A 21,322-nucleotide genomic window follows, 5' to 3' on the forward strand; every position below is an offset into this window, starting at 1 on the left:
AGGACAAGCTGGTGCTGTGGTACCTGCTACCCCTGACAGGAGGCTCTCCTGCATGCCGGAGAACAGTGGCGCCACTGATACTATCACTGATACTATATCACTGATACTGATACGCGCTGCTCCAGCATTGGCTACGGAAACACCAGCTACTGCTGGTGGGAGAAGGGAGAAGCCAACTTGCCTGCAGGCAGTAGATGAAGGAAGATGAAGGCAGAGGGAGTCAGTGGTGCAGAAGGAAAGCTGAGCTAGAGGGGACAGGATGGCTTTGGAATAATTTAGTGTCGCATATACTTATTAACAGTACCTATATGTAACTGCACATGTAGCACCTATCGTCCTTTCATTAACTGCATATATTCAAAGCCAAGTTGTTCATCAGAAAAATCTAAGAAATTAATGACCTTGTGACTTATCAAAGTATGAGTTGTTAAGATCTTTGGGGGAAAATTGTATAAGAAAAAAAAAAAACATTAAAAAAAACCTATACAACATCCATTGCTATCTAAGGCCAAAAATACAAGCAGAAAAGCCAAAAAGGTTTTCTAAACGGGTTAGGGTATTCACTGACTTTTTTTTTTTAATCTATTGTAGGCTATTGAGTACTCATCTTTGTCAGTTTAAAAGAACAAAAACCCAGTATCATAACATAGGCTAGTCACTTCATTAACAAACAGCTTGGTAATAAAATTGGGTGAAACGCCTATGGGAAATGCACATATTCACAGTGTGTTACCCTTGATTTAACATCGTGGTGTTATGTTTGTTATGGGAAAAAAAGTGGCAGTCTAAGGAGTACTTCTCACAGAGCTTAGCTCTTGAGTAGGGATCCATTGCAGCAATTCAGGAAGAACAGAGGCAAGCAGTGACTCCATCAAACGTTCTGTCCCCGCAGGACTGCACTCCCCAGACTTTTGAGCCTGAAAGAAGTTGAATGGCAGCAGGTGCACGCTCCCACTCTCAACCAGCAAGCCAAATGAGGAGGCACAGGGACCTCTTTGCATGACTGAGCTACCTGCTTTCAGAGGTTTTTATGCTTTCAGTAATACTGTGTGTGTCTACTCCTGAAGTCTCTGCAGAGACAGGGTACCTGAAATGCAGTTAGCAGTAACTAACTACTGCTTCCAGTTTTTTTACTGGGACCAAGATTTTAGCCTTAGGAACACTACTTCTCTTTCTAAAAGAAAAAGTCTCTTTTTTCAAGACTTTTTTTCTCTTTCTAAAACAGAAGATGAGTTTTCTCCATGGATTTTCAGAAAATGATAAACAAAATTTTGCATATCCAGAAATACATAATTCTGCTCATTTAGCAATACTTATTTTAAGGCAGTTGTTAACTTTATCAAACCTGCGTTTTTATTTATTCAATAGAAAAAAGTAGTTTCAATATCTTAATTAATTTCCCTTGTAATTTATTAGCTTTTATTCTTAATGCTTTCCCATCAGTATATATTTTTTCAAGCAACTGTGACATGTTAAAATGTTTCTGCAGCAAAATTGGAGCTGGTTTAGTTACAGCAGTAAGAGCAATTAGCTGCTACAAAACTCAGACAAACAGGGCATAGAAGATTTGTACTGACATTTCAGCATGTCTTCCTCTGTGTGCAGTTTCAGATTTTCTTGCAGCATAATGTTAATTGGATTATTCCTCACCACATACAAAGATAGTATGTTTTCTGAATAAGTCTCCAAAATCTCAACTGTTTTCTTATAAATGTCCATGTGTGTGAGAAGCTGGAACTCCCTAAAAAGCTAATAGAAAAAGAAAAAAAATGGGTATTATTGCCTTCCTCAAATTCAAAACTGAAAACAGCAAATGAGATGCATGCTTTGAAGGCAGGGTAAGACTAGCCGAGTAAAATAAGATTATAAACTGGAGGAGATGGTTTTGTTTCTTGTCAAAACGGTGAAGTAATATATCAAGTATCATCAAAATATTTTAAATAACCCATTCCTCTTGTGTGTGACACATTTAACACAGGATTGTTGAATCTCCTGAAGTGGGGTTAGCAGCAGAAATTCAGGTTAGATTAAAAAGAACAATGTTGATGGATACTTTACTCCAAACATACAGTAAAACAGGCATCCACAGTTGTGTCATATCTTTATCATAACATTCAATGCCATTATTAAAAATAGTTGTTACCTGATAAGGACATCTTAAGAAAGGAAACAGTCTGAGAATCTCTTTTAAAGGTGCCTTATCACTGATCATCTTCCTCCGTATTTCTGTTGTTACATTCATTCTGTTATCCACTTCTTTCCAGTCTCTCTGAGTTTTCATATATTCTTGCTTAAGCCAGTTAATGTGTACATCCATCACTCTGCCTTCAAGACAAACGGGTTCTTCCTATCAACAAATCAAGGATAGAATTTAACTGATGTAGGACCTGTGTGATTAAATACGGATGTTTATGTCTTTCACTTGTGTAGTAGTAGGTCAAGCGCAGTCAAATTGAGCAGAAGGGACCTGTAGCGTAGCCTTAGTACCAGCTCTGTGACCTCACCTGATATTCTAATAGCTACACAGAGCTGTCTTCATATACTGCTGTACCTGTCAGTGAAGTCTCCCAAGCTCAGATTACATACTTCAGGCTATTTGTGAAATTGCTACGCCTGTGTCTGGGTCCTAATTGTGGTTTATTGGAAATCAGTAGGCAGTTCTAATGATGACTCACTCTTACTGCTTTAGCAGTATTACCTCTGTATTGCTAAGATAAATAATATTTTCTTCTTACTCATACAGGTTGTCTCACAGTATGACAACTAACTCGTGCATTCATGGAACTGAAGTATACGCCACGGAGACTAGATGAATTAAGAGACATTTTCAAGTCAGAAATGAAATAAAACTCTTAATGAAAAGCATTATTTAAGTAATTTTGCTGTTGATGTCTTCAAAAAGTTATTTCATACTTGAAGATGCAACTAATAATTTTACTTAAAGTTATCATTGTTGTCCCTTCTATAAATTCTGAAAACAGTAATTACTAAGAGAGGAGTTGCCATCCAGAGCACTACATCTGTGGCAGTAGCCTGGCACTTAGTTTCTGTAAGAGGAAGCAGCGAATCTGTCCGTTGAAATAAGTTGAGAAAATACACAGAAGCATCATTAGTGCAATTACCACTCTCAGGCTGCATTTACACTAGTATTTCCCATGTCACTGATGCAGCCGTCATCTATGCCAGTGGTGGCCCAAGGGCCAAAGCCAGAGCCTGCTGAGAGACTTCCTTCTGTGTCCCAGAACGCTTAGACATACAGCCACACAACATACAAAGTCTAAAACTGCTTCATAGTGCCCTATGTGCAATAAGATTTTCAAGTTTAAGTAACCTGTCCCTTTTAAAATTGTGGATGCACTATTCCAAAAACGGTTGCACCAGGTACTCAATTTAAAAAACTGTCTTTCTCCTAATACATATCTATGGACTTCAATGGCTATTGGTACCACAGAAGAAAATCAACCTTGACTGCAGGACAGTTACCCACCATGACTCCACAGGTTTTCGCGTGGCTCTTCCTGGGATGGTGTTGTATCAGCACAGTCTGCGTTCTTTTTCACACAAGATTTTTAGACTGAATTGTATTACAACAGCAATATTTGCATGTGCCTGACTTTACTAGGCATTCCTGTCTTCCTTCTCAGTACACAAGTATGGATGTAGCGGGTCAGAGGATTTAGTCCAACACCTTGCTGTAACTGGCTGATGGTAAGTGCCCTGGAAAAGTACAAAGACAGGACTACCGTGTAGCGGTACTTCTCTGGAGTACTGTCAAGACTCCTCTGAACCAGATTCATGGACCTCCTTAGACCAGGGGTTATATTCTTGTATTTAACAGCCTTCAGAAGATTTTCTTCTTTCATTATTTCTTTCAGTCACTTTTTGAACCCACATAAAGTTTTATCTTTTAAAACATTCTGCATTGAGTTGAACATTTTAACTATGCATTGTCTAAAGAAGTGCCTTCTTTTGTTTGCCTTCTGCTTTTTTTACTTCCTCCTCTAATTATCATACTGGAATGAATACCTATCATCAGCTTCTATTTGCCATCAGGGTTAGATAGATCATGTCATAGTCTGTCCTCAGTCACTTCTTTTCCAGCCAAAAGAGGCTAAGGTGTTTAATCATTGCATATATAAAAGCTGTTCCATACTCTTAATTTTCCCTGTTACTGTCTTTGCACATTTTCTTATTTCGTTAGGGCTTTTATGAGATGGGCGCACTAAAACTGCAAACGCTAGTCAAGATCCTGGGACACCACAGATGCATAGAGTGCAAAAACGTTCTCTCTAAAAGCTTCTTTCCTAAATAACTCTGAACATTCAGTATGCTTTTTCGGACTGCTGCAGAGCGCTGTGCTAAATTTTCTTTGGCATGATACAAAGATCTCATTTGTTAATGGTAATATTCAGCTCAGAGCCCATCACTGTAAACATTGTTAGAACTGGATCTTCCCCTTGTGGCTTATTTTACATCTATCATCAGCATCGAATTCTATCTGCTGTTCTTCTGCCCTGCCACTCGGTAGTATGAGGTCCTTCTGCAATTCTTCAGTGAGCCTTTTTCTTTATTACCCTTAGCATCATCAGCAAACATGGTCAGCAGACTGTTCACCTCCTTCCATATTATTTAGAAATACACTGAACTGTATAAACTAAGCACTAATAATCTCTCTACCACTGTAAAAAGTAACCATTTCTGCCTACCCCTTTTTCCTATCTTTTAACTATTTATTCATGTTAGGACCTTCCTTCCTATCCTGTCAGATTATATCCCTTAAGAGCCTTTGAAAGATATGTGGTGAAATCTCTTCTGAAGTTCAAGTAGATTATATCAGCTGGATTTCCCACATCCTCAGGGTTGCTGCACACTTCAAAGAACTAATAAAGTTTTTAAGCATGACTTTTGTTTACAGACATTTTGTTGATTTTTATCCCAATATATTCATCTTGGGGCTGCATTACAGTTCTTGCCAATTGGGCCAGTAAAGATGGTAGGTTTTTTGGTCAATATGTTCCCTAGCTCTCCCCTGAAACTCTTTAAAATCTGGCATGAAATTGGCTACCTCCACTTTTCTAGTATCATGCTGCATGAGAAAGTGCACATCATCCTTCAACTCCTCTGAAAATTCTTCACAAATATCATTTGGTCCTGTTCATTTTAGTGATTTATTCTGCAGTCTCTTCACTGACACTTTGATCTAAGACAGATCCCCTAACATTGCCTCTAAAAAAAGGTTTCAGTAAGGTCTCCTGAACTCATCTGAGAACCCATGCAAAAATCTGTCTAGTTTTTCTGATGTAGCCTTTATTCTCTGAGCGCTCCTGCACCTAAAGAGTCACCCTGAGCATTCCTCCTCTTCCTTCGCTGTGGCAGGTGTCCTGCTTCTGATCTGTTTGAAAAAGCCTGTATAACCAGTTTTAAGATTTCTTTGTAAGTAGTTCATCAAACTGTTTTGGGCTTCCTTTCCTGTACTTTCGTGTTTAGCTTCCCCAGATTTATCTATTTTATTCCTATTTGCCTCCTTTGGACACAGGTTCAGCTTTTTGAAGGATGCCTCTTTTTTAATCCTCCTGCTGCTTAGGTTTTCTCAGCCTTCTTGTCTTTCTAACCATGCCTAAGTCTGTTATCATCTATAAACTTTATCAAGTAATGATTTTCTATTTTATTCGAAAATATTAGATGGCAGAGATCATATAGCTAAGAGTGAAGGAAACCACTAGAAGGATATATGCTTAGTGATAATTCTCAGGTAACACTTGCATTCATCTGTTCAGGGGTGTAATTGTTTATATTCTGACACTCCATTTTTTATCAAAATATTGAGCAAATAAAAATGCTTTGCAAAGTCCATTAAATCAACGGTTACCCTTATCAAGCCAACTTTTTTTTAAATGAGGTTATAAGGTAGTCTTGACAGGTTCTATCTTCCATGAGCCCAAGCTGATTGATGTTAATTACCTTCCAGTAATTCTTGAATACGATTGCCATATAAACTCTTTCAATTACTATTGAGAATCACTACCAGGTTGACAGGCTTATCAAATTATTCTACACACCCTTTTTAAGCAATGTAACCTTAGTCTTCCGATTTTGGGAAACATCCACTACTGTTCAAAGAAACACTTGTCTACCCGTAGAATTATTAAGAAATCAGTTCTGCATTTTAACTTAACATGCTTCCTTAATCCAGATTCCTATTCCAATCTGCCCTTACTCAACATATTTTAATAGCTATAAGAATTTAAAGGCTAGCTTTTTCAAATATGCTGTGGCCTCATAGCTTGACTTTGTTTGCCAAGTCAAGAATATGAGCAGAAAACGCAAAAGAAGAAAAAGAAGAAACAATTCTGCAATGGAAATCTCCAGCAGAGCAGCAACAGTCTGAACTTGGAGTTCTGGTTTGCTGCTAGCATACTGTCATCTCCACTAGCTCCCTGCATCAAAGTTTGATATATTCTACTATCTAATTTATACTGGTTTCAAACTGCTTGCCGTTCCAGTAGTCACACATCTATGAATGGGCCCTTTGGCTGTTTCTTAAGCAGTTAACTTGCACTAAGTTGGTGTGACTGTCTCTTGCTTCAGCGTGACCACTGCACAAAAAGAGTGGTTGGTCCATTCCTGTCAGTCTTAAAACGCTCATGATCTTTCTCTCTCTCTCTCTCTCTCTCTCTCTCTTTCTCTCTCTCTCTCTCTCAGACACAAACACACAAACACACACACACACAGACAGACTTGGGCAGATTTTTTTTTTATTACGTTTATGTTTTCTACTCTGCGCAAGAGCTAGTTTGACGTCTCTGACTCCAAACAGCTTTATTGCTACTGACTTCTCTCTCTTCTGTGGGTCTGCTTCTAAGACTCCTGCCGTAGAGCAGGAGCTTGTTTAGCCACCTAATCTGGAGTGAGATGGCTCATTTCCAGAGAGGCAGTCACCTTCAGTTACTTACTTGCAGGGGCAGCAAAGCAAAGCAAACTCAATCTGGTGCAGTATAACCATAGACAAACTGACTGTTGCTTAGAAACAAATGCCAAGGAGACTAAGTTGTGACCTTTACTCCATCTTACCTCCATCTCTCTGATCAAGGCAAATACAGATAGGGTCGATGGACTTTCCATGCAGTCTGCTCTGACCTCAAGAGCTAGTTTAGTTAATGACATTATTAATTATCTGAATGACTCTATATGACATTTTTGTAAGTGTTAATAGCAAGCTACCAGTAGAAATATGGCAGCGATATAAGGAAGAATTGCTGTCATACTTATTATCTACTAGGAAAAAACATAATGAAAAGCCAAACTTTGTTGTGCAAATCATCCATTATACAGGAGTAACACAAGCAGAAGTCAGTGTTAGGACTGGTTTTCTTGCAATGTTCTTCTATCTGCTTAAAAGAATCACCATCTGTAAACTTCTAATCAGCAGCCGCACTTCTGGGCTGATGAAACATTTTGGTAGTTATGGACTTTAAGCTCTTTAACGTAGCTTGTTCAAGCTAGTAGTCTATATAGACATACATATACGACCAGCCATAAAAGACATCTTAACACTTCAGTACAGTAACAGAAATCTACCAAGTCTGTGCTGGCACCTTTTGGATACCAATTAATGAGAGCTTTCTACTCACCTCAGTAAAGCAGCCAGTTTAGAGATTACCTCTTGTTTATTCAAGTGCTGTAGAAACTTTAACAAATATTTTCAAGTTTATGCATTTTGCAGAAAGGGAATGGTTAAGCAGGATGTAAAACACTAGGAGGGTGCAGAATGCTTCTTGCAAGGAAAGATCAAAAGAATACAGGCTTCTAGGGTTAGCACTAGAGACCAAAGTTGCTATGCTTTTGGGGACTCCTTGTCCCTGTATACAGTGGCTTTAATACAGTGACAGGTCTGTGCCTTCTACAGCTAAGCACTTAGTTTCATTTTTCCTCTGGACAGCTTCACTGCTACCATCGGAGTATAAAGCAATATGCTGGAGTAATAGAGTGTTACATATATTTATGTAACACTGTAGTATGCAGTGCTGCATAAATATAGATTAGTCGGTAATTGGGAGGATAGACTTACTGCATCATTACATGTTTTTAATTCCAACTGATTTAATGCAAGCAGCAGCACATGTTTATCCATCAAGAACAGAACAGAGCAATGGGATACGACCGGTACATTAAGTCTAATGGCAGGGATCGTCTTTGGCAGAAAAGCAGTATGGAGCTGAAGAATACTAAATTTACAGATATTTGTGGGTGAGTAGATGTTTTCATATTCAACCTTGCTGAAAATCTAAAGGGAAAAAGCTTTATGGTTTATGTTTATCATTATTTCTAAGCATAATTTTATTCAAATAGAACCTGAAGGTTTTTGAAAGAACTGGAAAATTTGGCATTACTTGAATTTTACACAAATAATTTCTGACCTGAGGATGTATTAGATTTTAACATCAAAGGAATTTTTTGCTGTTATTAAAAAAAAAAAAAATCACAAAATACCATGCTTGCAGCAAAATGTGTTCTGTGCACAACTGCTTTATAACTGAGTTTTCATCTTCAAACCTTCTTCCTATTCTGCAAATTTCCTTTTTTTCCAGTGAAGTGCAATAAAGGAACATTAACTCAGTCACACCTAAATACTTGATCCACTTAGAATGTTTTCAGTGTTTTTAGTTTTTAGTTTGTGAACAAGATGATTTTTAAGTTAAATGAAAAGGTAACTGAGAGGTGGCCTTCTTTTAGGGGAAAGAAGCTAACAAATCTACATGTGCACAGGAGGAAACTAAAAAAATTGCCTAACTCTCTAAATAAAGAATCCTTCATTCTTGAAGTCACCCAACCTCTTCTGGCCAGACTTCAATAATGTAGCGAGTAACATCCATTTTCCTTGCAGTGGTGGTGAGAATATTAACTAGTGATCTTTAGCTGTTTTTCTATTTCTCCTATTTGACCATGGGCATCCTGAGTGAATAATTTAATGAGTTTCCTTTCTCAATAATGAAGGTTTGATTTAAAAAAAAAAAGTCCTATCTAGAACAAACGAGAATTTATCTCAACTCCTTTGAAAAACAAGCTGCTGAGGAGAGTCTAGAGCATCTGTTCTTTACCCACAGCACAGGAGCCTAAAGGAGCCTCTTTCCTCACTCCTAGTACTCTAAGGTGAAGCCAGAAGTTTGCTTTTTGTCATAAGCTCAGGAGAAATATTGCAGAATAGAAAGAAAAAAAAAGATGTGGAAAGAAAATTAATGAGGTAAGCAGAAGATATGTGGCACTGTAGGTCAGTGTAATCTAGATCATGCCTTAGGGATGGTCCTGACAAGGCTCTTAGCCCTTCTAATGGATTCAAATGCAATGGGTGACAGCAATAGGGGAGCACACCCCCGACTGAAAATGCCTAGTGAAATGCAGTGACTTTCTTTGCATTTGCATTGGTAGGATGTGGATCTTTTCTGTTCACAAATCACCTACATCTCCTTCAAGTTTTGGAAACAAGCTTTCTCCAGTTGCTTAACAGCTATATTTCCTAAAAGATAAGTCTTCCACAGTCATCCGTAACTTTCTGGTATCTCATATCTGTGACTAAAGCAAAAAGATCTGGGAGCCACAGAGGTTATAGGCCTCTGCCCATCATCCAGTGCCTTTGACAGTGACCCCTAGTTGCTCTTCACAGCTCTACTTGGAAGTATGTCCAAGTACATTGTTATCTCTGTTGACATTAAAGCAAGAAAACATAAATACATAAAACAACTACCTTCCAAATCCCTCCTGATGCCTCCATCTCTTGAACAAGGAGATGACCGCTTGGTGGGAGACAGGCTTTTAAATATAAAGACCCAATTCTTTATTGTCCTTTTTGTGGATTCTGTCCTTTCCTAAGATACAGCTAAAGATTACAGTGCCAGATTCTCATAAAAAGCTCCAGCTAGTACTCTGTAGCACCTTATTAATCAATGCCACAGCCAATGAAGTGAAGCTGCTACATTTCTTTAGGGGGAGGAGAGAGCAATTCTTATGCATGATGTATATCACCAAGATCCAAGTTTTCAGATTCTGTTCAAAGCCAGCATCATAAATCCTAAAAGCCATTAGTGTCAACACCAAAGTGACATGACTGCCTAATCAGAGTGATGAAAGCTCCTCTAGCGAGGACAGCAGGTGCCACTTGCTCCTTACAAGGGTCTATACCAGTTCCTGACTGGTAAATGTAGCTTAGCTACCGCTAAGGACAACCGTCAAGTTCTCTTTTTCAAAGAACGCCAACAGGACCTGCTTACTCCTCAGTTTGAGAGAGTGAATTAAAATAGGACCAGTACAATTAAAATATAAATAGATACGAGGACATTGCCCTGCATGCTGCTGGTCTGTTCACTGCCAACCATACATTCAGGTCCCTCGCCTGGGATGCTTTGGGAATATTCCTTTGAGAATCTTCACAAATCTGCTTGCTCTTACTTGATGTCGGAAAGGGTAGGAACCATTAGATGGTAATGACTAACATCTCCAGCAATGGCAGTGCCACCATGAGCAGGTTCAGTTGTGCCAGCACTGGCACCACTCCAGCTCCTCTTTTACACTACGTGTTGGTACTGGGACAAGGTTACTGACAAGTAGCAGTGTTAGCAGAGTTGCTGCACTGCCATTCATTATTGCTACTCTCGGTGTCTTGTCAGCTCCCAGCAGCAGTAGCTAAGAATATTTCTTTGGAAAAGCATTTCAAATTTTCTATGCTAAATGCCACTACATACTCCAAGACAGCGTCTTTGTGCTCCTCCTGGGTCACCTGTCCCCGATTCCAGGTCTTGTACACTTCCTTTGTATGTTTTAGTTTGTCGGGAGCCCCTTATTCCTCCATGCAGGCCTCCTGCCACCATTGGTTGATTTCCTGCTTGTTGGGATGAACCACTGCTTGGAGGAGATGATCCTTGATACCCCATGGTATCCTGCGCTGCATTAGGAAAAGCGTTGCCAGCAGGTCAAGGGAGGTAATCCTTTCCCTCTACTCAGCACTGATGAGGCCACATCTGGAGTGCTGGGTCCAGTTCTGGGCTCTCCAAAAAAAGAGAGAAACAGACACACTGAAGTAAGCCCAGCAAAGGGCCACGAAGATGATTAAGGGCCTGGAGCATCTGTCATATGAGGAAAAGAGGACAGAACTGAGACTGCTCAGCCTGGAGAAGAGAAGGCTCGGCGGACCTTATCAATGTGTATAAATATCTGAGCAGAGAGTATAAAGAAGATGGGGACAGACTCTTTTCAGTGGTGCCCAGAGACAGGACAAGAGGCAACAGGCACAAACTGATTTACAGGAAATGCCATCTGAACATAAGAAAAAGAACTTCTTCACTGTGAGGGTGGTCAAACACTGGAACAGACTGTCCAAAAAGGTTGTGGAGTTTCCATGCTTGGAGATACACATTCTGGCTGTGTATGCATCCAAGCACTCTATTTGGAGACTTTTAAACTTAACAGCATTATAGGAAAGAAGGATATTGTTCTTGCTTCCTCTGTGCATAGCATGCACAATACAGATAGGTACTAGTGCTGTACCTGTCAATAGTGCCCCTTAACCACGTGGCTGAGCCAACAGAATTTCTATATCTCATGCTTTTACGGACATTCGGTTTCCTTTTTCCCTTGTTGATTCACTTTTTTTTTTTCCTTCTTCCTCCCCTTCTCCCCACCTATCACCTCTCAACTCAATTTTTTTCTACCTTCCTTGAAACCTTTCTTCAAGTTTCTAACTCCTGTACATTGAGGAATATCATGTTAGTTGTCTTTTTTACTTTGAAGAAAAGCATCTCCCTAGGAAGCATCTAATTTGCAAGGGCTTCAAAGCTAAAGCTCTACTGAGGTAAAAGAAGCTCCAGCTCACATGCTTGATATCACTCAGTCACAATTCCTTTGTCAGAAAAGACATAATTTCCAGATAATGATAAAGCCCACAGGACAGACATCTTTTTCCTTACCATTTGTCTCCTCACACTCAGCCCTAAGACCACCCCCGAGAAGTTCAACCAGACTCCCAGCTTGTTATCAGTCTAATCATAGCACTAGGACTGTTTGAAGGGTAAAGGCAAAGAAAGCCAAGAGAAAGCATCTGCTCTGTATGAGGTACTAGGTGCAAACAAGTCTTCCAGGCCTCATTGCTAATTCTGGCTCTGCATCCAGTCACCCAAGGTGATTTTAATGTGGACTTTGGTCAAACTCAGGAAGTCCATCATGCTATCTTTCTACAACTCTCCTCCACTTGATTGTTTAAGCCAGGATGTCTATCCATTCTCTCTGAGGCAGGTTCTCTCCTGGACTCTAATCAATCAAAGTGAAACCTCAGCCTTAGGCAAGTGGTCTCACCAGCTTCATCACTTTATGAGTTGAAGTTTCTGGAGAATTCTTCAGCTTCTCTCAACCCATCAGAATATTTCCTATCTATATCCCACAGACAAAGAAAGGAGAAGGCCTCCTGGCACCCCCTTTGTAAGTTTTATGATGTTATTCCCAGCTCTGCTGCATGTGGCAATATGCCCAATTACCTGCAAATATCTACTGTTGTCTTAAGCAACATCTCCTCAGAGCCTATTCCTCCTTTTCACACCTAACTCCAAATTTACCTGTTGCATGACAGCTTCAGAGAAGCCCTGATGACCTCACAAACTGGCTGTCATGGGATATAAGAAATTTGAGGCATTAGAAGAGGGACTGTTCCCACCTTCTACATTTCTGTTTAAGATCATGAACTACTATGGCTTTCCTAGCCTGTTACACGCACTTAAAATTCACGTAACTTAAGACATCCTTAAATAGTCTCTCTGCTGACAGTTTTTTTCATACAGCAGACAGGATGGATAGAAGGAACTTGATTCAGGTGCATAGGTACAGATATTTGGTGACATTTGAGATGTCATAAGGGTATCTCAGGCATCTCTGGAAGTAGCACAAATGACACAGGACCTATGGGACACCCATATCCTTCTGGACTGGCAGGCGGAGGCCACGCATGATCTCTGAGGGCATCTTAATGTCTATCTTTAGCTAACTAAATTGATCATGAAATTACATTTTCCATGGACAACACTGTTAGCCTAGTTACAGCACCTATCACGTCATAGGTGCATCTGTCCACTTCCTCCAATATTCTGAGCTTCCAAGGGGGAAAATCAAACAAACGAAACACAACTTCATCTTCATTTTTCAGTTCAAGACTGACAAGAATCCAAAATTTTGAAGTTTTGAAAGGGACACTGCTCTTTGGTCACTACCTCTGTAGAAATTAAACTAGTGTTTGAACCACATACCCTCATCTTATGGAAGCCATTCATCAGTTCTCAGTGCACTTCCCTCTCCATCACTGTCTTTCGATAATCCTCTGGCTAGACAGGCACACGAAGAACGTTCAGTCACCACATTCCTTTCGTCTTCCTCCCTCCTGATCCTCCCAGTCTAGGGATTCTCCTGTGATAACTGGCTGGAGGTGGTTTCTCTGGTAGCCTGACGGACTGGAAGTCCAATAATTCCTTAGGGCAGAGGAAGGGTTTTATCGTGGCTTTTTGATGCTAAAAGAGGAACAGGGAGATTAATCACTGGATGGCAGCCTTAGCAGCAACCGTGCCCTGGCTGCAGAGGGGAAATGCAGAGGGCTGCATTCCTTGTTTATTTTCATGGTACAATCAACCCCCCTCATAGAATATATCTCCTCCATTTGCAGCAGATCAGGATTATTATAATTACAAAGTGCTCTCTTCTGGGTTACTGCAGATCCAGGGTATTTGCCTGACTGTGGGAAATGACTGAGGAGGATCTTCCTTCCCCAGCCAATCTATTAATTAAGGCAGCTTTCCTGATTGAGTTTTGAATATGCCTGAGACATGGAGGCTCACATTAATGTCTATGCCAGGCACAGTCCAGGCTTCTTTCCAGTGGTGTCTCAACCTGATGAATATTTGTAGAGAGCATCATTCCAACCTACTCCTTCTTCAGGACTCCGGTGCCAGACAGCTTCAGTGTGGGTCTCCATGCTAATGGCCCTGGGCATTGCACTTGCTCAGGAACTTTCTTGCAATGCTAGCCACTCTGAAATGAGTCTACTCATTAATCTTGCTTGAACGTAGTGCTCTGTAATGAGTAACACATCAACAGATGTTTTACAAGAAGAGAAAGCTGGATGCTGTGTCTGGTAGTAGTTCTCTGGTAACAATGCTCTGTGTGGGAGGCCAGGTATCACTTGTGCTGCTTTTGGGCGAAGCATGCCTGCTGGCAGGTAACGGCCTGAACTGACCAAGGGGCAGATATCATCTGTGGTTCTGCGCATCCCAAAACATCACAGTTAGCAAGCAACTGCTTTTTTTTTTTCCCCACATGACGGTTAAGGATTTTGTTAGTAGTATTAGCATTGTTACTCTTTTTATGTAAAAAGAAATGCCAGCTATACTAGTGAGGCATTTCTTATCAGTAAAGAATCTTTTTATAAGTCTCATAACATCAACAATTCAAGATTATACTGACACGCAGCATGTTACATGAGTTACAACTGTTCAGAAACTAGAGCTCAGTACAGAAATCAGCTATGTGGTTGGAAAGTAGGTCATTATTTGGAACAGATGTGCTCTTTTGTCTGCACTGCTTGCCAGTTGGCTTTGACCTATAATGCCCTAAGTGTCCTATGTCTGCCTATCTAGGGGAGAATCTCTCTCACTATGTGTGGAGTGTGGAAATACAAAGGAGCTAGGAGTCCTTGATAGATTCTTTGAGGGTCTCCTTAACTTCGATTCGTTTCCTACCCTTTTACCTTAAATAATCCTGATGGGCTGGCTTCCAGACCACACAAGACTGATCTGTTCTTCCAGCCTTTGAAAAGGGATGAAGGCAAAGGGATCTGGCTAATGATAATTCGAGTGCCATTTGGTTTTGCCTGTGGTTTTGGCTTCTAGACCAAATATTTATTTTCTGAGGTTAAGACTCTTTGTTTAGCAGTTTAAATTTATCACAAGGTAGTTGGTGCCAAGGATAAGCAGAAAGGATACAAAACAGAAAGCCTCACACTAAACAAACTCAATGCTAAAAAACCAACTTGTTCAGCTGGGCACATTTGCGGTTTTTAGTGACAAAACTTAGGATCTCAGAACCAGACTCATTCAGTTTCAATATAATAACACATATAAAGCTAAGATACAGCTCCCTCAGTTTTGTAGCAATCATTCCTAAGCCTTCCTTAATAGGCTACGCAAGTGTTAATTCTTGTATTTATATCTCCCTGCTGTTTAGTATACAGGAAAAAATGAGAGAAGGGAAGTAAAGTTTGTTCAGGGAAGATCTCAGCATTCCCTTACCTCCTTCCAGCTTAACTCTCATTCACTTGTTAAGGCCAGTAGGAAATGCTTAAGACTTTAGAAGATATGGAACGTACCTCCTTTTCAATTTCTTAAACAAGCAAGAGATGGCTAGTGATGGCCTTGGCAATGTAGTAAAAGGAATGGTGATTCTCTGACAGTGCAGACAGAGCGTGGTGCAGTTAAACCTGCTGTATAGGAAAAGTCTAGCATTCGGTCCCTACATAAATGATGGGTGACTCAATGCATGCATGGAAAGAGGAGCCTATGGTTTCTCCTTTACTATATGTTATTGTTTTGCACCCAAATTAAACATTTCTTACTTCACGCATATTGTGAACCTTTCAATTAAAGCAGGCAAAAAGAGGGAACTGTTTATTCCTGCATACATTAATCACAAGGGGATCAACAGAATTTGCCGAAGCTTTTAAAAAATTGCATGCTTTTTTGATAAAAAACTACAGCTACCTGCAAACACAAGAGTATGACTTAGACAGAAATGCGTTAAGCAGAAATGCACTTTTGTGCCCCTAAAAACAGACATATATTTTGTAAACAGTTAGAAGAACGGAAATAGGTAAACTGACATCAAATATATGATTACATATCATATTCTTGAAATTGTTTATAGATTGTAGCACATTTAAATTGCAGCACTGAAACAAATAGGAGGAGAGTTTGTAAAGCATAACTGAAACCTTAATGCATTTATACAAGTGGATAAATTAATTAGTATGTTTCAAAACACTTACTGGACAGTAATAGCTCTTCTAAATTCTCTGACTAAAGGAAAATACACAAGGATGCTTATGAACGAATGCATGCACTTGCTGTATAACACACATAACACAAACTGCAATGTGACAGTAGGATATAGCTATTTTTACCAGCTCAAATATGACTTTGTGTTTTTATTTGTACAAAGGTTTCATCCCTTAGATGTAGTTCTCTATTCTTCATTCTAATTGGAGGTGTATAACCTAAAGTAGAATGGGTATACGGCATTTAAAAACAAAAACAGATTTTTACATCTGATTGGCAGCAGCTACAAATGACAACAAATGTGCAAGGCATCACATTATGAGGTTTAGCTCCATTGTTGACATTCAGTTCTCCAGAATGGAAAAGGACTAGGGTCTGGCCTCTTTCCTTCTAACAGAACAAACCCTTAAGCTTAAACGGGATAAGATCATTTCATGCTCCCTTTTACCGGGTAGTAACCTACCGCCAGCAGTGAAGCTGGAAGACATGGAATTCAAACAAGCACCAGAAATCTTACCTCTATCTGCACTTGGATGTCAGCATGTTTGTTTTCAGTAGATATAGATTTCCTGGTCTGTCCTCGCCTGTGGCCAAATTTGCATTTGTTCCTCAGAACTTGTTCATCATCTTCAATGGGTCTCCGCACATATTTGAAGCGATCTTTAAGGGCTCGTTTCCATAGCAACTGCATGGAGAAAAACCCTGTCATTACCAGTAGCTTTCAAAATTTGCCCCATTCCTAAAGCAGGTCACTTCCTTTTATCCAACTCTACTTTAAAAAACACTGTTTTTCCACCTGGTGGGAAACTACCTGTTGGATGGTATCAGCTCACTGGTGGCTTAGGGTCAGACGGAAGCAGGCACCCATGGTTATATCATTCTGTGGGAACTAAAAAGTGGGGCTAGTGGCCCCTGCACAGTTAAGTAAGGACTAACGTAATTGAATGTAAAGGTTAGATGCATGCAGCCTCACCAGGGCTGTCAGTGAAACTGCTGTTTACTTTCCTTTTCTCCGCTCTTAGTTTTGGATACTGCCTTCATGACATCAGGTCATGCAACTACATGGTGAATCAGATCAGCTCACTGATGCCACAGAAAACTAATCCACGTTTTTAGTGCATTATTCTTCCCCTCCATCTGGGATCTGACTGGCTGTGCAGTTGTACGGTTACTAGATCTAACATACGGTAGTCTGAAAGACACAAGGGGACTCTCCCTTTTGTTGGGAGTTTGCAGTTACAGTAGATCAAGTGTACTATTGAACTGAACTGAAAGCTGCTGAATTAAGAAAATCAGTTAAGTAGGTTCTAGTGTTTGTGAGACTCCGCAAGGACTGTAAACTGTAACTTAAAGACAATTCTACGCCACAAGCGGATGCAGTCCCTGTTTAATAGAGCCACTCATCACCATGTAGCAGCCAAGAGCTGGAGTTTACACGCTCCCACTGCTTCTATTACACTTGCATCTTTTCCACCTGGGAATTGAAAAATCAGGGCGTTACTTCTGACAGCTGGATGGGTGGGCAGTGACTCTCTTGTCACTCTCTCTTGTCTCTCTCTGTCCCTACAGACAGAATAGCTTTCACCAGCAGTTCCCAGTTGTTTATGCCGAGGAGGGACTCAACAATGCTAACTACAGTCACAATGGGAAGCAGTTATGAAGCAAATGCTGTTACACGTTTTTGGAGGCCAAACTTGCAATTGTGAATATTGAAAATGTTTTGTCAGATCCTTAAAAGCAACTGATTATTTCAGTTATTGAGGATTTTTCAATAGAGTGTGAGGGGGAAAAAAAACATTAAATAGAAAAGTGACTGTAAATGACAGGAACTAGCAGGAGTTATTCAAATAGCTGTTACTTCATTTTCTAAAATTGACTCCAATCCAAGTTGAGTCTATACTAACCTAAACCGCAATATAAACAGAAAAGTGATTACTTTAAATTTTGTACTGAAATAGCATCCTTTATTAGTCATGGCTGTATGATTTCTAGTATTAACTACAGTCTATTTTTACTAAACCCTGTTTTACACCAATCAGTACAGTATCTTTCTTTGTAGCGACAGTCTGCCCTGCCAGCTTTCCTCACCCATGGGATATGGGTGGGAGGTTTGCTCCAAAGAAAATGGCTAACACACTGTGGCCTTGCCATTCCCTGGCTGAAACTACCGCTGCTTCCTCCTCCCAAGGGTGCTAGCCGACTTAGCAACACTGGTCCTCTGTCCTAGGCGCAAGAGCTACATTAATGGTGAAGAGTCACAGCTGAAGATATGAGAATATAGCTCCTGCGGCTTTAGCCTCACCTTTTCTTGGGCAGACCAAGGTAGATGTGCCCTTCCCAGTGTGGCAGCTTCTGCCACCTACCTGTTGTCTTTTACAGAATTATCCGCTCACCAGCAATGATATTTGAACATCTAAGAACTGCAAAGGAAACAAACCCACCTGACTACGTATTTGTAGTACGTAAACTTCTGACTTAGGATTTTGCCGGAACGGAAATCACATACTCACCAATCTGAAATTAAAGATTAGTGGGGAGGAAAAAAACCCTGCACGCTCAGTCTTCGTGCAATGGTATTTACAGTCTCAACTTGAGTGTTAGGACCAGACATGCCTAGTAGTATTTTCAAAAGCAGTGGAACATACTGTGAAAATCCCACTTGATATCTGCTTGAACTACTGGGTTCCTAAATACCTTTAAAATTCTGACCCTAAGTATTTTTTACATTTTGATGCAAATACTCCAACATTACATGCCTAGGAAAATTCATTTGGAACATCTTTATTCTTTAAAGCAGTTAAACAAAAAAACCTTAGCTTAACACTTCTCTGAAATGTTCACTAAATGTTGAACTGTTGTAAAACATGATCATCCCAGAATACATTTACAGCTGACAATTTAATATTCTTTTAGTTGGGCTTTGTACATTTTTTTCTTTTGAAAAATCTTATCTTTGTTTGCCTAGGAGACATTTTAGTTTGTTCTTCCACATGAAAGAAGATGCTGACACCTATACAGAGCTATAAATATCTCTCAAAGTTCAAAACCATGTAGCTGTTTCATCCTCCCGTCCTCATACAAATTAAGAGTTTTAACTAAATTTATTTCTGTAATAGGAGTCTCATCAGCTTATCCAAGTCCCTTCTCACCTACTTATTTCATGAGTGAGACTACCAGTACATTTATCTGGCTTTCCTAGCAGGTAATGCACCCTCTAAAAAGATGCTTGCAAAGGTTCCATTGCCAATTTTGAGCTGACAACTTTATTTTCTATGAATACCAAAAAAATAGGAAGATTTGCAGTGCTTATAAGGAGAGGACAAGGATTAGTCCATGTGTATCTGACACAGGAGAGAAAGGATTACAGGCAGATTAAAAGCAGTAATTCACTAGAGAATAATCATTTTGTATGCAACAGTTACATAATCAAGAATGTCAACAACATGATTCTGGGTTTCACGGCATTAACATTGCACAGTAACACTGAACTCTATGCAATGCCTTATACAGGCGCAAGAATTTGCTAGAACCCTCTCTTTGCCTTCCTCTTAAAACTGCTTCTTAAATTCTACATCTTTCTACATGCTAGCTGAAATGAAATAAGGTCAGTGACTGTTTTCAAACGGTTGGCTGTAACCCTTGTAAAGTGGTTGATACAAATAAAATAGTATCTTGCAAATGGTCAAGAAACACTGTCATGACAATTCTATTGTGACTGCTGCAACCATGAGGACAGAGTTGCACTTTGTCTTCTGCCTATACCTTTCCTTTGGGCCACACTTTGAGTGTGTAGTACCTTTGTACAATGGTCAGCTTTGAAAGCAAAACATCATTTAACAAATATCCATTTAGGAACGAAAAAGGGTATAGACAAAGCCTACTCTTCTTTCAGACTAAATCTTCCAAACTGTCAATTTCTGAACCACAGCAAGTTTAAAAATAAAATCTGTTAGCACTTTCCTGAACTATTACTGTAGCAGAACCATCTTCTGAAATGCATATTTTACCCACTAGGAATGCCACAAACAGACTTTAAGTCCATTTGTGTCCCCACATTGTCATCTCCACAAATTATTCAAATGAAGAGAAATATGTTTTAAAGATGTTTCATAGCTTTCTTTTGCTCTTACTCTCTCTCCACGTATAGAGAGAAAACACATATATATATATACACACACAGAGTAAGCTGTAACAATTTTATATATATGAAGACTTCAAACATACATGAAGATTTATTTTCTGATTAGACAAAGACAAAAAATTTGTTCCAGGCAACCACCAGTAAAGCTAGCACTCACAATCCAGACTTATATGTATCAGCTGTTATTAACTGTGACTTCAGTTATACCTATTTTAATTTCCTTACCAGTTTATCAATGCTGCCTTTTTTGGGTGTTTATTTTTTTATTGATTTTGCACTGTACAGATTTTTCACTGTGCTAACTTCTTTCTATAGCCATTATATATATATGTATACACTTTTTTTTATATGTAAATTTTTTTCAAATGACTGAAAAATATTTTACCTATCAATGAAATACAATGAATGAAAATATAGAGGCCAACTGAAACAAATGGAAATATTTCTTATCAAAAGTTCAATATGTTTCAAGCATATGAAGTTTCTTTTTCAGTATCTCAGTCTCCCTTTTTGATACTTGCTCTTTATATAAAAACTTTTTTGTAACTACTTTTAACTATCACATTCATTCATTATAGATCAGAAAATCTAATCTATTCCATGACTAAACAGAAATTTTTTGTTTTTAATGTTGTGCACATTACTTCATTGTAACATTGTTTTTCAAGTAGGAGGAAACATTACGGGAAAAATTCTTTAAATAACAACTTTACAGCACTTTTTTCCAAAAGCTAATCTTGGAAGGGGGGTGGGGAGATTTATTTCATTCCAAGTGCCTTTGATGGGGGTAAAGTTTTGCATTTAGTATAAATTATTATTTTTTTAAATTACTTAGGTTTTCAAATAATTCTTTCATAATTCCTGCTAGTAGAATGGCCTAGTAAATAATCTCATTTTAAAATGTACAGCACATAAGTATCTTATTAGCAAGCTTATTTTAAACCTGTTTGTTTAGGATCATTACTATCATCCAGACTGTATTGCGTTAGATATCCTCTTTAAAGGGGCAATAGCACAGAACCATATTTTTCCCTACCACAAAATTAAACTAGAAATCCTTTAACAAAGGAAACAGAATTACGGCTAATCTACCAATAAATCTTGA

General features: G+C 39.2%; 1 protein-coding gene across 5 annotated transcripts in view; it reads right to left on the bottom strand.

The window, feature by feature from the left end:
- Positions 1 to 21,322, bottom strand: part of SAMD3 (sterile alpha motif domain containing 3) — a 71,021-nt gene that overhangs the window by 3,282 nt on the left and 46,417 nt on the right. For all 5 annotated transcript variants that reach the window (XM_009688802.2, XM_068938279.1, XM_068938278.1 and 2 more), the window contains 3 exons: positions 16,594 to 16,761; positions 2,144 to 2,347; positions 1,578 to 1,749 (listed from right to left, as the gene is read on the bottom strand). In XM_009688802.2, the coding sequence (XP_009687097.2) occupies positions 1,578 to 1,749; positions 2,144 to 2,347; positions 16,594 to 16,761 (544 nt within the window). The remainder of the gene's footprint in view (positions 1 to 1,577; positions 1,750 to 2,143; positions 2,348 to 16,593; positions 16,762 to 21,322) is intronic.

This window comes from Struthio camelus, chromosome 3 (genome assembly GCF_040807025.1).
Source record: "Struthio camelus isolate bStrCam1 chromosome 3, bStrCam1.hap1, whole genome shotgun sequence".
NCBI lineage: Eukaryota > Metazoa > Chordata > Aves > Struthioniformes > Struthionidae > Struthio > Struthio camelus.